Source organism: Pelophylax lessonae (genome assembly GCF_965119305.1).
Source record: "Pelophylax lessonae genome assembly, chromosome: 4".
NCBI lineage: Eukaryota > Metazoa > Chordata > Amphibia > Anura > Ranidae > Pelophylax > Pelophylax lessonae.
In genome coordinates, this window is record NC_138771.1 from 580120447 (window position 1) to 580142390 (window position 21944).

General features: G+C 43.8%; 1 protein-coding gene across 1 annotated transcript; it reads right to left on the reverse strand.

Moving 5' to 3' along the window:
• Positions 1-630: 630 nt before the first annotated feature.
• On the reverse strand, positions 631-19746 carry LOC309554921 (histone chaperone asf1b). The gene is made up of 4 exons (XM_082256659.1): positions 19631-19746; positions 14516-14631; positions 12897-13073; positions 631-1582 (listed from the first exon to the last, which is right to left on the reverse strand). Exons 1-4 carry the CDS (start codon positions 19737-19739, stop codon positions 1382-1384), a joined length of 603 nt encoding a protein of 200 aa, XP_082112785.1. The 5' UTR covers positions 19740-19746; the 3' UTR covers positions 631-1381.
• Positions 19747-21944: the final 2198 nt, after the last annotated feature.

Genomic DNA, 21944 nt, shown 5'->3' on the forward strand with positions numbered 1-21944 from the left:
CTCATTAGTGCACAAAGTGCTTTTATTTCAAAAAAAGTTACTACATACAAATATATATATACACAATAAAAAAAAAAAAAAAAAAACACAAACCACCACACAGAAAATGATGGTGGAAAATCCTAAATAAGCCACACAGTAACAAAATACAAAACCGGACAACATGCTGGATGCGGAATCAAACCTGCTTAAAAAACAAAAAAAAGTTTTTGATACAAAGAATGCACATGTTGCAGAAGTCAAAATGAAGGATGTTTTTGCAAAGGAGCTTTTATCGAAGGGACAATAAAGGATTCAGAAATATCCTGGTGCTGGTTAAGTGCTTATTTTTTTTCTCTATGATGCAACATTGACACCGATACCACCCTTTGATGTCTTCAACCCTTGTAGTGGGGCTAACCTGTGTGCATCTTCCTGACATACAAGAGGTAGGGAAAAGTCCACAATAAGCAGTATTTGGGCTCCAAACATAGTACAAACAATGCTGCTTTCATTCGGCATATCAAACATGTTAATAAACCTTGACCGAAAAGACACAAGTCTGCTAAAGTGAGTGGATAAAGTGTGACAAGAAAAAAAAAAAAAAAAAAAAAGATACCATCAGATCAAGAGCAATGATTTGCATATGGTAAGGGTAATTAGTGGGCTCTACAAACGTTACAGAACTGTTGTAACAGGACGACAGAAGGGAGTTTTTTTTTTTAGGTCTCCTTTGGCAGTTAAATATAGAGATGAAATTCATAGGAAAAGAAAAATTGTGGATATCAGCGAAAACCTGTATTTACAACACCTAGATGGTACTGCCAAATAATGATCATAGGGAAGAAAAAAACAGGACAAAAAGATGAGGCAGCGCCTCTTCAATCTGCATTTTGTTGCTCGATTGGAGGGTCTTATTACTTCAAGTTACAGCTCACGCATACAGAGGTAGCTAGGCTCATCATAGCAACATGCTGTTTACACATGGACCAGCTTTTGCTCATACAAGACAACCACTGTGCCCTTCTACAGTCAACAAAGCCTGTTAAGCACAGGCTAGTGATGCAACACTTCAGTAGTCTAAAGCTGCTCACAGGTCAAACAGTAATACATTGCTAAACTGCAGTATATGCGCTTCACAACCTCTGTTTTCTGGTGATGAACACAAGCCATGAGCATACAAACACTGCATGATGTTGCATAGCTGTGATGTGCCTAGTTACCCACATGCATGAGATTACAGCAGTGTGATCTCAGGCACCATTGGAAGATTGGCAGTGACCACAAGCACCACTTGGTGAGATTAGAAGCTGGTGCTGTCCGGCTTTATCTGTAATATGTCTTTCCGGCACAGTGAGTAGAGGTTTATTAAACTGATTCCCAAGCTGGAGTGCTCCGGCACTCACATACAGTCCATTGAGTTCTCCGGAATTGGGTTAAGAGCGCCAGAAAGACCCTTGGCAGGTGCGCAGGTTGGAGGAAGCATAGCATGAGCAGCAGGGTCCACATTCTCAATATCTTCCATCTTCGACTCGCTAGTACTCTCCCAATTGATGTGAAAGCGTGTAACACGTGGATTTGATGCTAAAATGTTTCTTTGAAGCTGTGGGAGAAAAAAAAAAAAAAATCAACTGTCAAGTAACAAGTCTTGCTACAAAGGCAAACAGATTAAATTATGCCAGACCAAAAAAGCAGAATCAACAAATCAACAAGCTCTCCAAGGTTACCAGTAACCAAATCAATGTTCTGATAATGCCTTCAAGCGGAAGTATAGATCAATACAAGTCTGCCTAAATATGTTGGTTACTAACTAACCAGTCAACTACTTAGTCTGCATGAAAGCTTTAGTGTCTAAAAACTATGGTATATACCCTATATAGTCAAAAGTATTAAGACGCCTGCCTTTACACACACATTAACTTTAACCCTTCATGATTAAGTCTGATATTTTTGTTGCTTGCAAGTTAACCACTTCCATACCGCTGGACGTCATGACGTCCAGGGCTTTGAGTGGGGTTATCTGAATGATGCATCAGATATTTTTTTCACACGGCGATTCCCTTCTTGACCCCCCCCCCCCCCCCCGAGTGCTTCTACAGGCTTGTGTGATCGGCAAGCCGGAGAAGGAATTGGCAGCCGGCAGAAGGGTCACCAAAGACTGCGAGGACCAGATGGTCCCCGCAAGTCTGACTCCGAGGCGCGATGTGATGACGTCACGCCCGGCCTGGTAAGTTTTCAATACAGCACTGATCTCAGCTGAATAGCGGAGATTTTTTTTTTTTTATTTCAGGCTTTCTAGCCTGTAGGAGAGATCTGAGGTCTTATTGACCCCAGATCTCCCCATAAAAAAAAAAGAGGACCTGTCATTCACTATTCCTATTACTGGTTTGGACCAGTACACAAAGCTAGGTCCATAAAGACATGGAAGAGCAATAAGTGGATCATGGGTGCAATGTGGGCTATTGCAGACATGTCCACTGGCTTTCAGTCCATACCTCTGTACAGGTTGTTTAAAAGCTAGGAGGACATGTCAAGGAAATACAAGAGCGCTGATCAGTGTCCCTGTTGCCCATTAAAACTACAAGTTTGACTGCCACAGTGGAAGATTGTACATAGCTTTTTCATTCCCAGGAAATCTGAATGAAAGCCCCCGACAGCCATGCTGTTTTTAACTGCTTCCCGCCCACACTATAGCCGAAAGACAGCTACAGCACAGGCTTACAATGCCAGGAGAGCGTCCATGGATGTCCTCTTGGGAACACACTTCCCGTACACCCCCTCAGGAACATGAGCTTATCTCCCATTGATGGCTCTCCTTCCCTGACACAGACCATGTGTGAGGGAAGGAGAGAGTGATCGCAGTGAGCTGTAACAGTTTGTCACAGTGGCATCAATCTCTCACATTGCCGCATATGAGTGCTGCCACATCAGTGGAACCTCAGCACCCATCAGTGCCGGCTCATCAGTGCCACCACGTTTAAAAGTTTTCAAGTGAGGAAGCATACCAAATTCTAAGTGCAGCCAAGGAGAGCAGCGGGGAGATCTGTTGGATTCTGCCTCGAATTTGGATTCCGATTACAAGCCAGTACCAAGCAGTGGGACACAGACAGTAAGAGGAGGAGAGAGTGTGCCCGCAAAAGGCAGCATTGTGGTGAGGAGGCTGCCACCACAAGTATCCACTATTAATGCTGTGGTATACACCAGTAGCACCTAGCAGAAATTGAGTACCTCTGCAAGAAAAGGCAACGTACTGGTGGGTTGTCACCTCAGCTTTTAAGGGTTAGGACCCTTGCCAGCCTTCCATATGCCCTTCAAAACCCTCTGTGGCTTCCTCCCAACTCAGAAGCAGCTAACATCCCTTCTTTCATTGCCCAGCCAGGTGTCCAGATGAACACAGAATTTTTCCCCCATAATTTTTTTTTCCCATTTTGTTTACCGATGACCTATTATCTTCAATTGTGGCCCAGTGCAAACTATGCACAATTCATATCGAGCAACCAAGTGTAAAGTTACATCCATCCCTGTAAGTGGAGAGAGCAGTGGAGGAGTTCAAGATTTTTTTTTTTTGGGGCCTCACATTCATATAATGGGACACACCAAAATAAGTTACGTTCATACTGGTCCACCTATCCCATGCCAATCGGCTCAAGAACAATCCTCCATTATAACAATACCCATAGGCCACCTCCAAATAACCCAGCATATGACAAGTTGTATTAAATTTGGCCACTTCTAAATTTTTTTTAGAAAAATTCGCTCAACTATTTGGACCAAAAATATCTGTGGATGTGTCGTCACTTGTCCACTTTACCGGTAGACGGGGCTTCAAGCAATTCATTCCCAGCAAAAAACCCTGATATGGGGTGAAACTTTACAAATTATCCGACCAAACCACAGGGTACACCTATTGTTTCCGTGTGTACGAAGGAAAGGACACCCAGCTGCATTCCCCCTGAATGCCCAGACTATATAGGAAAAGGTGAGAAAGTAGTTTGGAACCTCATATTCCCACTCCTTGAAAAAGTTTATCACCTCTATATGGATAACTTCTGCACAAGTTTGCCCCTTTTCCACAACCTTCACCAGAAGAATATTCCAGCATGTGGCACTGTGAGAGCAAATAAGAAGGGCTTCCCTCAAAGGCTCCTTAATATGAAAGAAGAGGGCAGGAGGAGGAGGAGTTAGGAGAGAACATTTCTGGTCTCCAGTATCCTTCCCAACCAGGCCTCTATGTAGGTGACCGTTTCTGCTATTACCATACTTCACTATGTTATTAGTGAAATGTGGTAAACGTAATTCTCAATTCCTGCCATTTACCTTCACAGCCCTTATGCCACTGCCTGCTCCTGAACTAACCCTGGCCTGTTATTTGACCATGCCTCTGACTGCCGCTTAAACTGTACATACCTCTGCCTGCTTTGGAACTGACCTTGGACTGTTTATAGACCCCATTTTCTGCCTGCCCCTTGGACTGATCATTTACCCTGCTACTGTAGTAGTGGGATTCATAACACGGGTCTCACATACAGTTCCTCTGGAAAGTATTCACCCACATTTCACTTTTTCCACATTGTTATGTTACAACCTTATGCCAAAATAAAATAAACAAATTTTCTCAAAATTCTACAAACAATACCCCATAATGACAACGAGAAAGTAGTTTATTTTTAACAAATTTGCAAAGATTTCAAACGATAAAAAATCCCATGTACATAAGTATTCACAGCCTTTGCTCAATACATTGTCGAAGCACGTTTGGCACTAATTACAGTCAAGTCTTTTTGAGTATGATGCTAAAAATTTGGCACATCTATTTTTGGGCAGTTTATCCCACCTCTCCACATTGTAGGACCTCAAGTTCCATCAGGTTGGACGGGGAGCATCAGTGCACAGCCATTTTCAGATCTCTCCAAAGATGTTCAATCGGTTACAAGTCTGAGCCACTCAAGGACATTCACAGTTGTCCCGTAGCCACTCCTTTGTTATCTTGGCTGTGTGCTTGGGGTCATTGTTCTGTTGGAAGATAAACCTTCATCCCAGTTTGCGGTCCAGAGTGCTCTGGAGCAGGTTTTCATCAAGGGTGTCTCTGTACATTGCTGCATTCATCTTTCTCTCCATTCTGACTAATCCTCCAAGTTCCTGCTGCTAAAAAAAAAAAACATTCCCACTGCATGATGCTGCGACCATTTTGCTTCATTGTAGGGATAGTATTGGACAGGTGATGAGTGGTGCCTGGTTTCCTCCAGATATGAGCTTGCCATTCCTGCCAAAGAGTTCACTCTTTGTTTCATCATGCCAAATAATTTTGTTTCTCATGGTCTGAATCCTGCAGGTGCTTCTCGTCAGACTCCAGGCAGGCTGTCCTATTACTGAGGAGTGGCTTCTGCCTGGCCACTCCAGTCATACAAGCCTATTTGGTGAAGTGCTGCAGAGATGGTTGTCCTTCTGGGAGGTTCTCTCTCCAGAGAAATGCTGGACTTCATGGCTAGGTTTGTGCTCCGACATGCGCTGTTAACTGTGGGACCATATATAGACAGGTGTGTGCCTTTTCAAAGGGGGAGGGGGTATGTCTGTATATTAAGAACAGTGTACAGGTAAATATGAGGGATGATAATAATGGAGCTATGGGCGAGGCAGAATCCCTATGGGTAGAACTTCAAAGGGAAGGCACGGTGGGGAAGGTAATATTGGGCGTATGCTATAGGCCCCCCAACCAGGGGGAGGAGGGGGAGGCGGGCCTCCATTTACAGATAGGATTGGCAGCAAGGATGGTAAATGTCATTATAATGGGGGACTTTAATTATCCAGATATGGATAATCACAAACACACACACACACACACAAACACATCATAGGTTGAACTGGATGGACTGATGTCTTTTCAACCTCACTATGTAACCAATCATGTCAGATCAACTGAATTAACCACAGGTGGATCCCAATGAAGTTGTAGAAACATTTCAAAGAAGATCAGTGGAAACAAGTTACACCTCAGCTCAATTTTGAACAACATGGCAAAGGCTGTGAATACTTCTGTAAATGCTTTTTTTTTTTTTCCTTTTTTTTTTTCAGGAAAATAATGAATTAATTTTGGAATAAGCTGTAACAAAATGTGGAAAACGCGAAGAGCTGTGAATACTTTCCAGATGCACTGTATGCGAGGGGCTTCAGAATTGTTTTTCCCGAATGGAGAAAACGATTTTTTTGGTTTTCTCCAGGATTTGTATTTCCTGGATTAGGGTCTGGAGAATGCAAAGAGATTTGGTGGGATAAGCCTATACAGTTGTCCCCATTCTTTCCTGACCGAGGCCCTAAGCCTGATGTTTCTTCCTGCTGCTCACTTACTGCCCTCATGCCTCTGCCTGCCGCATAAATGGACCACACCTCTGCCTCTTAACCGTACTATGGACCATGTTCTTGCCTAACAGGACAAATATTTTGGCGGTGCCGACAATATCACTGCCTGTATTGACCTTGGACTGTAAATGGACAGTTTCCCTGCTTGCGCTGAATATGGGCAATATTCCTGCCTGCTGACTGGACAATTCTGTTCACTGTCACTGACCACCTCTCTGCCTGATGCCTGGACCAATGCTCTACAGTCTGGACAACTGCACTACTAAAAACACACGTCTTTTTTTACCTTTTGCACAGCAGAATGTATTCTGGGGTGTAATTCTTGGCATGTGCATGCTATGTGTTAACAATATGAAGGTCTTCAAAAATGTAATAGCCAGTCAGGAAATTAGGTGTGATTTATGTCCCTAGAACACCTGACGGTGCTCCCTGCATATTGGGCTTCTCTATGTGGCCAGGCTGTGAAAGTCTCACATGTGGTATTCCTATACTCAGGAGTAGCAGAATGTATTTTGAGGTGTAATTTTTGGTATGTACATGCTTTGTTAAAAATATCTTCCAAAAAAGGGAATTTTGGCTTACCGTAAAATGTATTTCTCTGATGTTCGACACCGCTAGACACGGCAGGAAAAAAGCTTGACTACACCTATGGGCAATCCCAGGGGGTATACACCCACTCAGCTATAGGTACTGAGTTTTTTTTTCTGCCTAGTCAGGAGTAAGAACCTAGTTCCTTGCTGGGATCTTTGGTCCTGGCAATTTTTTCCTTTTAAATGGAAGATTTTCCTATATCTGTTATTTTGTTCCTGTGAGAATTTACCATCAGCTGCCACACTGGGCAGCGGACTAGATAATCTAGATCCAGAGGGTCCCCCCAGTCTGTCCAGCAGGCCTCAGCTCCGCACAAGGTCGGCCGCGACATGGCCCCACTGGACAGGCCTGCGAGTCAATCGCTGCATTCCTCCTGGCCGACAGCCCACCATTCCGATTGAGTGGTGGTCTGTCAGGAGCGGTGCCTGCCCTGTTCCTGGTATGGTAAATAGCTATCCCCCCTCTAGCCCTGCAGGGTTTTGGGGTGGACGTGGGCCCTTGCAAGCAAAAAGGAATGACCGCACTTCCGATGAAATTCAAAAAAGGAGTGTCTTTATTCCACATCAATCAAATGGCAAATATAGATACAAACTGTGAGTGCAGGACAAGATGGTAGACGCGTTTCACGACTGGATGTGTCGCTTACTCATTACCAAGTTCACTCTGGATGTGCATCGGCCATATATACACCCCATACATGCAGCTGGCAGCAATTAGATTCATTAAACTGGTTGTTCATCCAATTAGTCAGCTGTTGGGAATCTACGGCTTGGTTGCACAAACATAGTGACCCCAAAGAAATCCAAATTAAACACACAGTGCAAAAAAGTTTCTATATATATATATATATATAAATATGAATATAAATATAAATCAAATACAATGAATATACTGATGATCAGTGTTGGAGTGAGGGAACAATCAAGAAGTAATAAAACCCATATTCAATATTATAATCCATCTTCCATGTATAGACTGGAAATACATATAAATAAAAAACATGGAGATGGAAAAATGTGTATGGGAAACATTTATAGTGACATTGTGAACTTAAATAAAAAATTGTTGAAAATAATAATGATTGAAAAGTGTATGCAGTGTCACGAAAAAATTCTTGATTTAAAGAAACCATTTTGACCGACTGCAAAAACCGATGTGATGCATTCAAGATAGGAGCAATATGTGCATCAAAAAACTCCAATCTACAATTCCTGCCCAAAATAATATATATGTGAAGGAATGGAAAATAAATAATACTGTACATGTAAAATGCAGCATAGATATCCTACATATGAATACATTCTCCATAAACAACCATAAGTGGTGAACACTGGTGAAAAACATGAGAAATACCATGTGTGTGAAAACCATGTATACTTTAAAAATATAAAATTATATGTGTAAATGGGTACACTTGGTTTGCATTAATCAAATAGGACATATATAGTACATGAAAATGTAGTGCATATTGATGTAGCATGTGTTCCTGTAAAATATATATATATATAGATAGATACAGATGAATCTAGATCAATGTAGACACATTGTTACAATCTGTTGCCATTTCAAGAAATGCTACAGAATTCCAGAATGCACATACTTATTCATGGGCTAAATTCCATAAACAGTGTTTAAAACCACAAAAACTCTTTCCAAAAAAGACATGTATGGGGTGTATATATGGCCGATGCACATCCAGAGTGAACTTGGTAATGAGTAAGCGTCACATCCAGTCGTGAAACGCATCTACCATCTTGTCCTGCACGCACAGTTTGTATCTATATTTGCCATTTGATTGATGTGGAATAAAGACACTCTTTTGAATTTCATCGGAAGTGCGGTCATTCCTTTTTGCTTGCTGTGACCCTGGATTGGGGATCCGACCGGCACCTGATCCCAGTCTCACCTGGAGCGGTCTCCCCAGCCTGGACTCTGCCTATTGGACGTGGGCCCTTGGCCGGGTATTGGGATGGGATTAGATTTGCCCCTTCCCCTCCAGCCCCTCAAAAATTTCCATGATCACTGTGGGTCTGCACAGGATGCATTGTGCATGTACGAAACTTAAATAAGCTGGAGTAGCAGCTTGGGGGTGGGGCACTTCTGCATAAACTTATGTGCTCAAGACTGGATGCAAGAACAGCTGCACATAGCCTACAAATAAGGAAGAGAAAAGGGAGCACATTTTTTACTGGCTAAACAGTGGTATGCAAGGAGCTGGTGATGTCAGGGAAAGATGAACCTTCTAAACATTTAACAGCAAAGGCTTTATCTAGAAGCAGATGCCTGCTATAATACTGTACATATTAACCAGAAAAGTCTACGTGCCCCTTTGATTTAGATTGTGGCAAGGGTTCAACTTTCCATACAAGTCTATCAGAACACAAAACAAAAAAAAAAGAAAAAGAAAAAAAGGGAAGTTGCCACCAGAATTTATGACCGTTATGGTTTACTTTGAACCCAGCTCTTGAATCCATTAGACAATGTTTCAACAAGAAATTGTAACTGCAGCATAAGGCCCCTTTCACACAGGGGAGTCCGTCGGTGGACTCCATTTTTCTAAACGGGGATCGCCGGCACACTGTGTGGAGACAGAGCTGTCAGGTCCCCGCTGTTATCTATGGGGGAATCGGATGGGAACAGACCGTCTGTCCATTCTTATCCGATCCCATCCGCTGGACAGATGGAAAATAGGGCTTCCATCCATCCAGATTTGACGGATCAGATGTCAGAGGACATGTCTCTGCTGACATCCGATGCCCCATAGAGATGCATGGGCCATCCGTTTTTCAGGCGGATCTGAACGGTCCGCCCGTGCGAAAGGGGCCTAATAGCTGCATAATCGTTGCTTAAAATAACATCCTCTTTACATTATCATTCTAACCAGAAGAAAAAAAAAAAAAAACCTGGATTTTTGTCTTAGGCTCCATGCACACAGGGTGTTTTTGCAGCTGCTGTTGGGAGCGTCAGACGTTTTTTTTTCGGCAGCCTAAAAATGCCCCTCCCATGTTATTCTATGGCCTTATGCACACACTAGGCTTTTAGGAGCTCCAAGTGGCATAGGCATTTTTGAGCTGCCCAAAAACCCAGGACCAGTGCATTCTGGAGCTGCAGCGTCAAGCTGTAAAAACATCTGATGCTGATAATGGCTGATTAACGTTGCTTACACAGCATCAAGCCACGTTATACGTTTTTTTGAAAATCAGTGGTTCCCTATGGGAGCCCATTGATTTGAATGGAAGGCGCATCCATTCAGGACGATCCAACTAGCGGTGAGACTTGTGCTCTAAGAATCTTGAGGGGGAACTCTACGCCAAAATGGAGGGGGAAAAAAAAAAAACGGTGTAGCCGCGCCCCCCCCCCCCCCCCCCCAGGATCCAAACCAGGCCCTTAGGGTCTGGTATGGATTTTGAGGTGAGCCCCACGCCCCCCCCCCCCCCAAGATCCATACTAGACCCTTATCTGAGCATGCAGCCTGGCAGGAAGGGGGGGGGGGGGGGGGACGAGCGAGCGGCCTCAACCCCCCTGGACCATACCAGACCACATGCCCTCAACATGGGGGGGGGGGGGGGTGTACCCATTCCCCCCATAGAAAGCAGTGTATGTAAATAATGACAGGAGACGTTTTGAAAAGTTTATTAAATAACTTAATCCGGTCTTCTGCCCTCCGCTGTTCCTCTGGTCTTCTTCCTCCGGGTCTGCGCAGCTTGTTGTATAGCCATTAGGGGTGTGGCCTCCCAGTGACATCAGGAGACTCCGCTCCTTTATGTCACATGACGTCATATGTGACAAAGGGACGAGGTCTCCTGATAACGTCACCGGAAGGCCATGCCCCTAATGGCTATACAACAAGCTGCACAGACCCGGAGCCAGCATAATCACCGGAGACATTGCCGGAGGACGACGAAAAAGAGCGGAGGGGAGAAGACCAGAACTTTTTTGAAATGAGTTCCTTTGGATATTTGTTGTTCTGTCTCCCTGTTAAAATAAACCTACAAATAAAATTCTAAACTGATCATTTGTCAGTGGGCAAATTTACAAAATAAATAGATTTTTTCTTTCACTGTATTCAGCTTTTATGTAAAAGGTTATATGAACAGTTTCAGGCAGATTGACGCACTTAAAAAAGTGTTACTAAACCCAGTAATATAAAAAATGTTCATCAGCCCCCCCTGCACTGCCCACAGCTTATAAATATTTTTTACATTAAAATACTGCAGTTATATACCCCGGTCACATGATACTCGGGAAGGTCCGCCCGAGTCCAGAATGTTCATGTAGATTTCACTGCCTCTTGAAATCCACTATAGTCTGTCCTCATGCTTTTATGGGAGGCGGATCATCCAATCAAGATGTGACATCCCACCCACTATGATCTTTTTTTAAATATTGGGCACGTAGGAGGAGGGAGAGACCAGGCTGTCATTGAGGCTCTATACATGCCCACATGGGTGATGTTGACAACATGTGACCTGAATAGCTCAGCTAAAACTAGGAAGCGCTCTCCAGCAATAGCAAACTGAACATGTGCAGCTGAACTACGCTTTCAGGGTCTTATCAGGACTTTCCCAGGGTAAACATGCAGGAGGGGGAGGGGGGGGGGGGGGGGGTAGGATCTGTGCATACAGGATCACACAGCCTTTTTACACAATGCAGAGGATTAATAATTTAAATTACACAGCGAGTATAACAAGCATGCTATTCTGCATCTATAGACAAATTTTACTGTTGTAGGTTTAGTAACATTTTAAAGTGGTTAACCCACCGTGACATCTTTATATAATCCCCTGTCTTGTTATGCTACGTGCTGTGCGTTTTATTAAAACATGCTGTCTATACCTGATTGCAGAGCACCGATCAGCACTCACGTGACCGGCTGCTTCTCTTCCCTCTCGATCTGACAGCTGCAGTGGGCGTGGCCAAGATTCCACGCAGGTCAGTCAGGATGAGAGAGGAGGAGAGAGCCGGCCGATCACACGCTCGCTGAGAGGAGCTCTAAAATCAGGTGTAGACAGCATTTTTTTTTTTTTTTAAGCGAGGATGACAGAGGAGACAGGAGAGCTGTGGCTGACGAAGGCACGTAACCTGACCAGTGTCAGGGCTCAGCAGCCATGATAAATGTGTTCATTTTATAGAGGGGAGGGCAGAACCTGGCAGGATCAGCCAGGTATTTGAGGTGATAGAATGAGCCAAATTACACAGCACAAGCACTGTGCTGTATAACATGCTTTAAAGCACAGGTGTCAAACACAAGGCCCGCAGGCCAAATGCGGCCCCCCCCAGGCCATTTGATGTGGCCCTCGCACTTCTCCTGCAGCACCCCCCTTGTCTCTGTCCCCACCTTGTCTCTGTAGTCGGCAGCAGAGAAGACAGAATGCCTTTGCCAGATCCTGCACTCCTCTGTGCAGCGACATAAAGGCTCGCTTTTGCCCACACCCACCCTTCTCAGCAGTCCGCAGCAGAGAGGAGGGCGAACTCCTCCTACAGATCCTGCACCTCTCCGTGCAGCCGCAACACCACATTGCCTTTGCCTCCCCTGGTCTCAGCATTCAGCAGACTCTGGAAGCTGACTCCAGCCCTCCTCTGGTTCTCCTCCAGACCCTGCACTTCTTCCCAGATCCACCCGCATCTTCTTCCTGGCAGCAGCACAAGGTAAGGGGGTGCATTGTGATGTAAGGAAGGGTCTGTGACTTTTGACTGATTGTGGGGGCTCTTGACATCTCATGTAAGAGTGTAAGGGGGCATGGGGTGCTCTGGACATCTAATCCTACAGATATAACTGGCCCTTTGAGGGCAACCATAACGCTAATGCGGCCCGCAATGAAATTGAGTTTGACAACCCTGCTTTAAAGGAACAAGAACTTTTTTTTTTTTTTAGGGTAAAACGCTTTAAGTTGATGATCTAGGTTAGTAATCACACATTTTTAAAAGTGCAAACACAAAGCTTAAAAAAGAAAGACATGAACCCGTACCTGACAGAAATCTGGTTTCAGTGGTGGATTCTCTCGGAGCTCAGGATCGGAGTATTCATTATTTACATAGTAGCCAACCCGGATAAATTCTTGACCCCTATACGTGCAAGTGATCAGGACGACTGTAACCCCCACAGCATCTGACTCTGGTATAAGGCTGGAGTTCGGAGCATCCGCCTACAACAGGAAGAGGAACGTTAGTTTCTTATGATACAGTTATCCAAGTACAGCGTATAGTAGCTGCTTTATTACTAGACCAACTAGTATATAGGATGTAGGGTCCTCCCTGACCAGGTACTTCAAACATCTTAGCTGTGCATGCAATTAAACCCAACAAGCATAATTCCTAATATAAAGTTTAGAGATATAGAAAGGTTTTCACAAGCCAGGTCTGCCCCCAATTCACACACCCAGTACAAGCATAGAGCAAACCACAAAGTTGGGGGAAGAGCACCATTACTCTTCGCTCTGCTTTTTCAGTAACCGTATTTAAGCCAAATCCTCAGCAAAGTAGGCAGGCAATTTGCATTCTCAGTTGGGGGGATAGCAGTGGCAAACTCTTGAACCAGTTATTGCGCAGAGAAATTTTGTCTACCGACAAGACGTGTATTCCAACTTGAATCTTTGTGTGCTTAGTGTATTTGTTCCAGGTATGTGCTATAATCCAGTGTGAAACTGCCTGTGTAGAAGCTTCCTGCAATGAAGACCAGTCACTGCTGCTCACTTCTTGTGCAGGGTGACTGGTCCTATTGTAGCTTTCTGCTGGCAGCTTTAATTGGGGGAGCTGCTGGGCGCCTCCCAACAGCTCTGCTTTCTGCACAGCGATGTCACAGCTACTTTTACAAGGTAACATCTGGGTTTATAAAAGATCTTCGGTGCATTTAGATCCTTTGTGACCATTAAGGGAATATCTTTAAATGAAAGTTTTTGTGCCGAGTTAAGTGCAAGTTGAACACTCAAACGAGGGTGGGTAGACAGATGTCTAATGTTAGACAGGACAGAAAGGAAAGGCATTACCAACACCAAGTGCTGCACCTTCAAAACAATTTACATCTCTACATGCCCATACTTTGTACAGACCTGACAGTGGGGGGGTTCAACACTTCTGGTGGCTGGGGGTGTGCATATCTGACAAGCTGACTGGCAGCTGAAATGGATCCAGCAGCTGGGCTTGCTCCCCAATCTCTTAAAATACACCCCCCGTAACGACTGTGCCCCCACCATACATCCCAGGCCCTGCGCTCCCAGGACCAGCATGGTGGGGGTCTTTGACTAGAGGGCGCTAAATGGCCATGCGTTCTTCCTCCTTCCCTCCTAGCTGATCTGGAAGCAATGTGTAAAAAATCACTTCTAGGTCTCCATGTCAGTTTCCTCCGCTTGAGGAAGAACCTAATGCAGGGTAATTTGAGCTGCATGTGTTTCATTGAAGGACAAGCAAGATATCTGGTGTCATTTAAAGGAATCCGTCATATCAAAAAAAAAAAAAAAAAAAAAAAAAGGCAAACAGCTCTGGCAGTGAAAGTGTTAAAATTAAGTTTCACTTTACATGCTTTGCAGTTTATCGATTCACATTGTGCAGCAAGGTGTGCCTGCAAAACAGCTTGATGAAGCATTCTCACCTGAAATACAAACATATGACGGCCAGCAGGGACTGGCCCTACTAGCACTGAATCCAGGACCTGATCATATTCTTCACTTTCTGCTGAACCCACATAAATTATTTTCCACTCCAAATCTGTGAAGACAAAAATATATTGTCAGAAATCACCAGAACAGAAAGAGTCTTCCCAATTTAGGCTAGAGACCATAATAAAAGCCTGAGCTGCACGTAGACTAGTATAACAACTAGATATGAGAATCCTCAGGGACTCAGAAGGTGGCAGTATGTGAAGGCAGGTGATGGGGCACAGACCAGACTTCAGGTGACAATCCGATTTCCTCAGCAACAGGGACTTCAAAATTTTAAGCTGACAGAAGATTCTCAACTAAAGTAGGGAAAGTAAATCTTTATTTTTCACTTTGCAACACCAACTTGTTTTCCCCCCAATTTCATTGCCAAGCTACAACTGTCACTTCAACACCAATGTCTTGTTAGACTTTAAAAGCACTGGCAGGTAAGCGCATAGGGTGGTGCTTAGCCATAAAAAAGGCAAGTCAGCCACCAATTAAGTAGGAGCAAAGAGGAGTAGTGCAAATACAAGCAATACCAAGCATGTGTAGCAACACCTATAAAAGTATAAAAACAGAAGGTTTACTTTAAAGCGAACTTATATTCCAAACTAAATATTTCAAAAAGGTGCATACTGTTAAATATTATTAAAATGGACAACAACCAACATGTACAGCAACTTACTAATGTGGCTGCATTCGTTTTTTTCCCCCCAAGCTTTTATTCCTTTATTTTGATCTGGTGATCAGCCAGTAACACCCCCGTCTTAGGGTGGCAACATTCACTCCTCCACTGTATCAATGAAGGAGCAGTATAAGCACCCTTGAACAGAAGCATTGTCAGTGGAGAGGAGAGTGTTAAATGGGTTCTAAAGGCAGGGTTTACCAAAAAGAATTTTCGGATCCTCCTCCAGGAAGATTGTCACAAACCTTCCAAAAGACAACAAAAGCGCTGGCTATGAAGGACCTGTTAAAGGACCTGATGTGATGGAGTTGACTGGTTTCACCAGTCGTAGCACCAGAGAAAGGGCATCAGGGATTCTGTTCCAACACCTTTCTTGTTATGAAGCCACCCAGGAGTTTCATCCTCAACTTAAAGTTGCTGAACAGGTCAGTCCTATACAGAAGATTTTGTGTGGACTCGAACTTCACTGTCAGGAATCTGTTGACCAAGGATGCTTCATGGCTTTGATTGATTTAAGAGATGCTTAGCTACATATTCCTATAGCCCCTCAATCCCATAAATTCCTGAGGTTGGTGGCGAATATGGGTAAGGAAGTCCTGCATAAACAATTCAAAGCCCTCCCTTTCAGCCATTCATCTGCCCCACAGATTTTTTATAAAGATAATGGCAGAATGCCTTGCTCCTCTCTGCCTTCAAGGAGTCTCAGTAATTCCATATCTGGACGACCTCCTCTTTGCTCCTTCCAGGGAAAGATTGCAAGAAGACCTGGGCAAGGCCCGCAGTCACTTGGAAAACCTGGGTTGGGTTGTGAACCTTCAAAAGTCGAACTTCACTCCAGCTCAGCTAGTACAGTTTCTTGGTTACCAGATAAATTCAGTAGAGCTAAGCAAAAAAAAAAAAGGCAGCAGGACCTGCGCAACTTGACCGGTGGGCGGGACCAGGGAAAAAAGGAATGTCCGCCGCCGCCTACAGCAGTATCCATGAGCAGTACAGGCTCTCCCCCGAGCATTGAAGAGGGAGAGGAAGCCCATCCAACAGTTTGTGCAGTATGGGAGAAACAGGTATGGTGGATCAGAAAGCCTGGTCTCTCAGAACAGCACCTAAGAGCTTCTGACTCCCCACTAGGTGTTCCTCAGCTGGAAAAAAAACAAACTGATGAGCTGTGGGCAGAAGCCTCCGTTTGGTGGAAGTGGTCTTTCCTGTTGGCAAGTGGGAGGAGACCTCTCAGGTGCTATCCTGAAAGACGTTAAGGGAAAAAGCTTGTACATAAATGAATAAAAGCTGACCATTGTTGTAAGCACCCCTGTTCAGTGATTAAAGGTTTGTCTTAAAGTTCTAAAAGTAGGTTTTTGGATCTAAGCTGGATGAAAAATAGTTTCTGCCACCATCCCAGAGTTCTAGTATGTCGGTTCGTGGTGCCTCAAGTATGGGATTTTAAGGGCAGGAGTAAAACAGGTACACAAAAGTAGTACAATTTATAAATAAAATTTATTGCATATAGGGTTATATACATAAATGCAGGTGAGTTAATGGGTAAAGTCCCATTGTGGTAGTGAAGAGGAATGGTAAGTTGTGTTAACCGTGAAATAAGTGACTTTGAAAAACAAAGTGGTAAATGGTCCTGCTCTGCCCTTCCTCATATCCAGAGATGGGAATGATTGCAGAGAAAGGGCCTGATCGGTATTTCCGACATGTTTCGGCCTGTAGCGGCCTTTTTCAAGGATATACTACCGATTCTAAAGGTAAGTGAAATTAATATCAGTAGTAGCAATATATAACTGTAATAGACTTGAATGTACATGAAATTGTAATGTTACATACATATTTTTTGTCCAATTCCTGAAGTATTGCTTCCCCAGAGTTTCTCCGGGAGCTGCAGGAACAGTGCTGTGTTGGGTGAGAGGGTATAATATTGATTGGGGTTGTAAAGCCAAGCAAAATGGGACTATTAATGATATAGTAAAAAAATAGTATTATTACTTCTTGGGCCACGCTTTGGGTCCAAGGATTCAATGTGGTTAAAAATAGTGGGAGTCCACATCGATGAAGGTCATCTGTAGTAGAGATAGAAATTATGGGGCTATTGTGAATGGTACATCATAGATAGTGAGGTACGAAAATTTGGGAGAAAAAAATTAAAAAAAAAAAATGCAAAGTAAAAATAAGTGGTTAGACTTGGTCAGAAGATATATCATAATCTTCTCCAAGTCTATACTTACACTTGCTGATGCACAGTTCAATGAGGTATTGCAGCACGTTGCCTCCAGGTCTTCTCCTCCCTTGATCCGGGAGAGACTGAGGACTCGGAGGTGTTCCCCGGCCTTTTAAAGTCTGGATCGGGTCAGGGGATAATCGGAGTCAGGTTATGCCAGTTCATGTGTGGCAATACTTTAGAGATTGGATGGTGGGTGGTGATCAGATTGGACGATCTGTTCAACTGGTTGAAGTAAGCTGAAATATGTGGTTGATTTAGGGGAAAGTATCAGTTAGCCTCTTACAATATTTGAAGTATGTAAGGGGATTGAGGGACCTTCCACTATCCCCATCGGGGATCCCGGCTTTTACTCCTTGTCGGCGGCCGCAAGGGCACGTCCGCACGGTCACAAGGGATGCAGCTTCTGCGTTGCGCAGACGCATCTCGTGCCAGACCACGAACACTGCTCACTGGCGTCACGCAGCGCATCACTGCGCATGCGCGACAGCCTTTAAAAGGCCGGGGAACACCTCCGAGTCCTCAGTCTCTCCCGGATCAAGGGAGGAGAAGACCTGGAGGCAACGTGCTGCAATACCTCATTGAACTGTGCATCAGCAAGTGTAAGTATAGACTTGGAGAAGATTATGATATATCTTCTGACCAAGTCTAACCACTTATTTTTACTTTGCATTTTTTTTTTTAATTTTTTTCTCCCAAATTTTCGTACCTCACTATCTATGATGTACCATTCACAATAGCCCCATAATTTCTATCTCTACTACAGATGACCTTCATCGATGTGGACTCCCACTATTTTTAACCACATTGAATCCTTGGACCCAAAGCGTGGCCCAAGAAGTAATAATACTATTTTTTTACTATATCATTAATAGTCCCATTTTGCTTGGCTTTACAACCCCAATCAATATTATACCCTCTCACCCAACACAGCACTGTTCCTGCAGCTCCCGGAGAAACTCTGGGGAAGCAATACTTCAGGAATTGGACAAAAAATATGTATGTAACATTACAATTTCATGTACATTCAAGTCTATTACAGTTATATATTGCTACTACTGATATTAATTTCACTTACCTTTAGAATCGGTAGTATATCCTTGAAAAAGGCCGCTACAGGCCGAAACATGTCGGAAATACCGATCAGGCCCTTTCTCTGCAATCATTCCCATCTCTGGATATGAGGAAGGGCAGAGCAGGACCATTTACCACTTTGTTTTTCAAAGTCACTTATTTCACGGTTAACACAACTTACCATTCCTCTTCACTACCACAATGGGACTTTACCCATTAACTCACCTGCATTTATGTATATAACCCTATATGCAATAAATTTTATTTATAAATTGTACTACTTTTGTGTACCTGTTTTACTCCTGCCCTTAAAATCCCATACTTGACTTGAGGCACCACGAACCGACATGTCTTAAAGTTCTAACTGCCACTTTTGCTGGATAGCCTGGGCTGTTAAAGGAAGTTTAAAAACAGGAAAGTTGAAGAGGCGTTATCACATTACAAGCAGTTGCAGGGTGCCCACAATCAGTTGAATGGGACGTGTTCAGCAGGTGATACTGCCTACTGAATGGATCATTTTTGCTGCGTCAGTCTCTCCCACTTACCATGATGTTGGCCCATGAGACTCCTTGTCTGTCCCCCCCACCGTTGCTAAGGATCATTCAAAACATGTCCACAACTGTTTATTGCCCCCACAATTTCCACTTGGAATTGTAGTTTGTTCACGCACCCCAGCACACTGACAGGAAGGTATGTTCGTGGTTCCCCAATAATGCCTCCAGGTCCTGGATACAGCTGCAGTTCACCATTAGGCAATTAACTGAGCCCTTGTCAAAAGAAAATGGATTGCTTTCAAAAGTATATATAAATGTGTGTGCTAAAGAACAGGAATAGGGGAAAAAAAATTAGCAACCAGCTCAAAATTTAGCTTTACAAATAGAGTAAAGGATCACTGTAAAAACGTAAAGGCACTTGCAGCTTGCTGAAATCTTGACAAATGTTTTTTTATGGGGCTTTCTGTGCAGACTGCTCTGCAGACTAGTAATAAGATGAAGCCTGTTCAAATCTAGTCTTAAATAAGTTGCAGCCTTTGCTTTAATTTACCTTTACTACACCACATTAGCATGATAAAATGAGGCGCAAAGGCTAACTCACCATCGGGAAGATCTTCTATACATTCAAAAGTAATCTCAAACTGAAAAGGGTTACGGAAAGGACAAGGGTTATCCAGCACAACCATGTTGAGTATCTGCACCTTTGCCATGATGGGGAAGAGAATGTACACACTGCAAAAAAAACTGGAACAAAAAACATTCAAATTAATAACCAACAACATATCCACTAATTTATCAATTTTTCTTAAACAAGCCTTTGCCGCCGCCCCCCCCCCCCTCACACAGTAATCAGATTGCCCTGTTACCAAAGCACTCTAGAAGACCTATTCAGATGCCAACCCACCCTCCCTTTCGCAACTGCACTCATTTATTTTCCTGCACCACCAATTTAGCTGCAAGGACCACAGAAAAGAAGCATTGTGCATGTGTAAGCTTCAAGTGACTCTAGTTAGTTAGAGCTGACTCAGTTATAAAAATCCGGTACACAGAAATGTAGAGTTCAGGATACTTTTATGCTTTGTAATTTGATCAAATAAAAACATCCAATATGTTTTAGGGGCAACAACACTCCCCAAAGTATTGGCCATATTCCTGATTTGTGCCTGCTGTAGCATGTACTTGTAAGAGAAAGTTTCCTGTTCTGTGTATTGCTTCCTTGTGTAAAATCCCCGGTGTTCCCGCCAGTCCCTCTGCTTTCCTATTAAGAACTGACCACACCGTGGTCAGTTATCTAGCTGTGCTGGGATCTCAGCCTGCTCTCATCCAATGGTTAGACTTGTCCTGTCATTCTTCTGCACAGCCTTTCACTGGGAATATCAATGTACTGCTATTTCTCCTCTTCCAGTTCTAATGCAGCTGAGAACAGAACAGTGCTTCGGTGAGCATTGGGGGAGCAGAGAGCAGCTAACAGTCACAGCTCTCTGCTCAGAGGGGGGCCGGGGGGGGGGGGAGGTGAGTGAGGAATGAGTGATCAGTGGTGTTTAATTGCTCAGTTCTCTGGGTAGAGGCGGTGGAGGACAAAGGCAGCTCAGATCGAGGCTGCAGCCATCTAGAAGAGTATGATTTTGTTTTTGTTGATTCCCATACTGCTCTTTTAACGTCAAGGTATGCATGATGCATATTTACAGCACTTTATTTGCGAGTATCCGGAACACGCAGGTGTGAACGGGGCCTTAAGCCAAGTTCACAACCCTGCATTTTGCAGCTCGTTTGCATGCCTTGCAGAAACGCACTACAGTCCATTTACCATTAGTTCCTATAGGTCTTGTTCACATCTATGCATGTTCCATTGTGTTTTTTTTTTTTTTAGGAACGGTACAGGGACTTTTTATTTGGCTCTATAGATTTCACTGAAAGCGCACGTACATACGTTTTGGGTGTGTTCTCCTGCATGACAGCAGGCACCTCCTCCTAGCAACATTAATGGATAAGTTCACCTTTGGAACATGTTAAAGGGTTGAGAGTGGGAGAAGATCCCCCATGACAGCAGGCGATCTCTTCTCCAACAATCTGAAAACATCTCCACCCACACTGCCACATCATTCATTCACTATAAACTAGTAGTTCTCAACGAAACGCAATGGCACTGGTGAGCACTCTGGTAGTTCATTGATCTTCCTGCCCTCAAATATACGGAGAGCTATCCTGAGAGACTGCCGAGGGTACAATGCTCTGCAGGCGCCTTGGGAAAAAAAATGCAAATGTACGTTTTTTTTAATGATTAGCGTACATCCCAAAAATCATTCACCTCCCTGGTGGTCTGATTATGTCAGGATTTCTGTGCTAAAAGCGGTACATTGTTTTGTATGCAAATCCATTTTATATTTTAAAACTCGATTTTCCCTGCGATTCCCCGCCGTGCTCCCGCTGTGTGCTCGGCCGATGCCGGCACCTGTCTTCCGGGTTCTCTTCCCTGCGAGCGCTGCGACGCAGAGGGGTGGAAGCGGCGGCAATTTAAAAAATGTAAATACACTAAATGACATGCTACAAAGCTGTGATCCTAACAGATTACACTGTATCATGCCATTTCACCACAGGATTTCACCTGGTGACTTTTCCAGTGCCCTGCCTGTGCTTTTGCCTGGAAAATAGAGAACGACCATGGCGTCCAAAAAGCGTTCTTTTTGAGCAAAAGTGCTTTTAGATGAACTGGAAAACGGCGACATGGAGTTACTTGAAGAACTGAGCGATAGCGATTCGTGGGAAATTCGTCATCAGATGCGGAAAGTGACGATTCTGATGTCTCTTTCTGGCACATAGCTCTGTTGGAAATTCTGAAGAATCATTTGATATACTTCCTAAATTCCACAAGCTTTGTGCCAGGAAGAGACATCAGAATTGTTGCTGTCACTTTC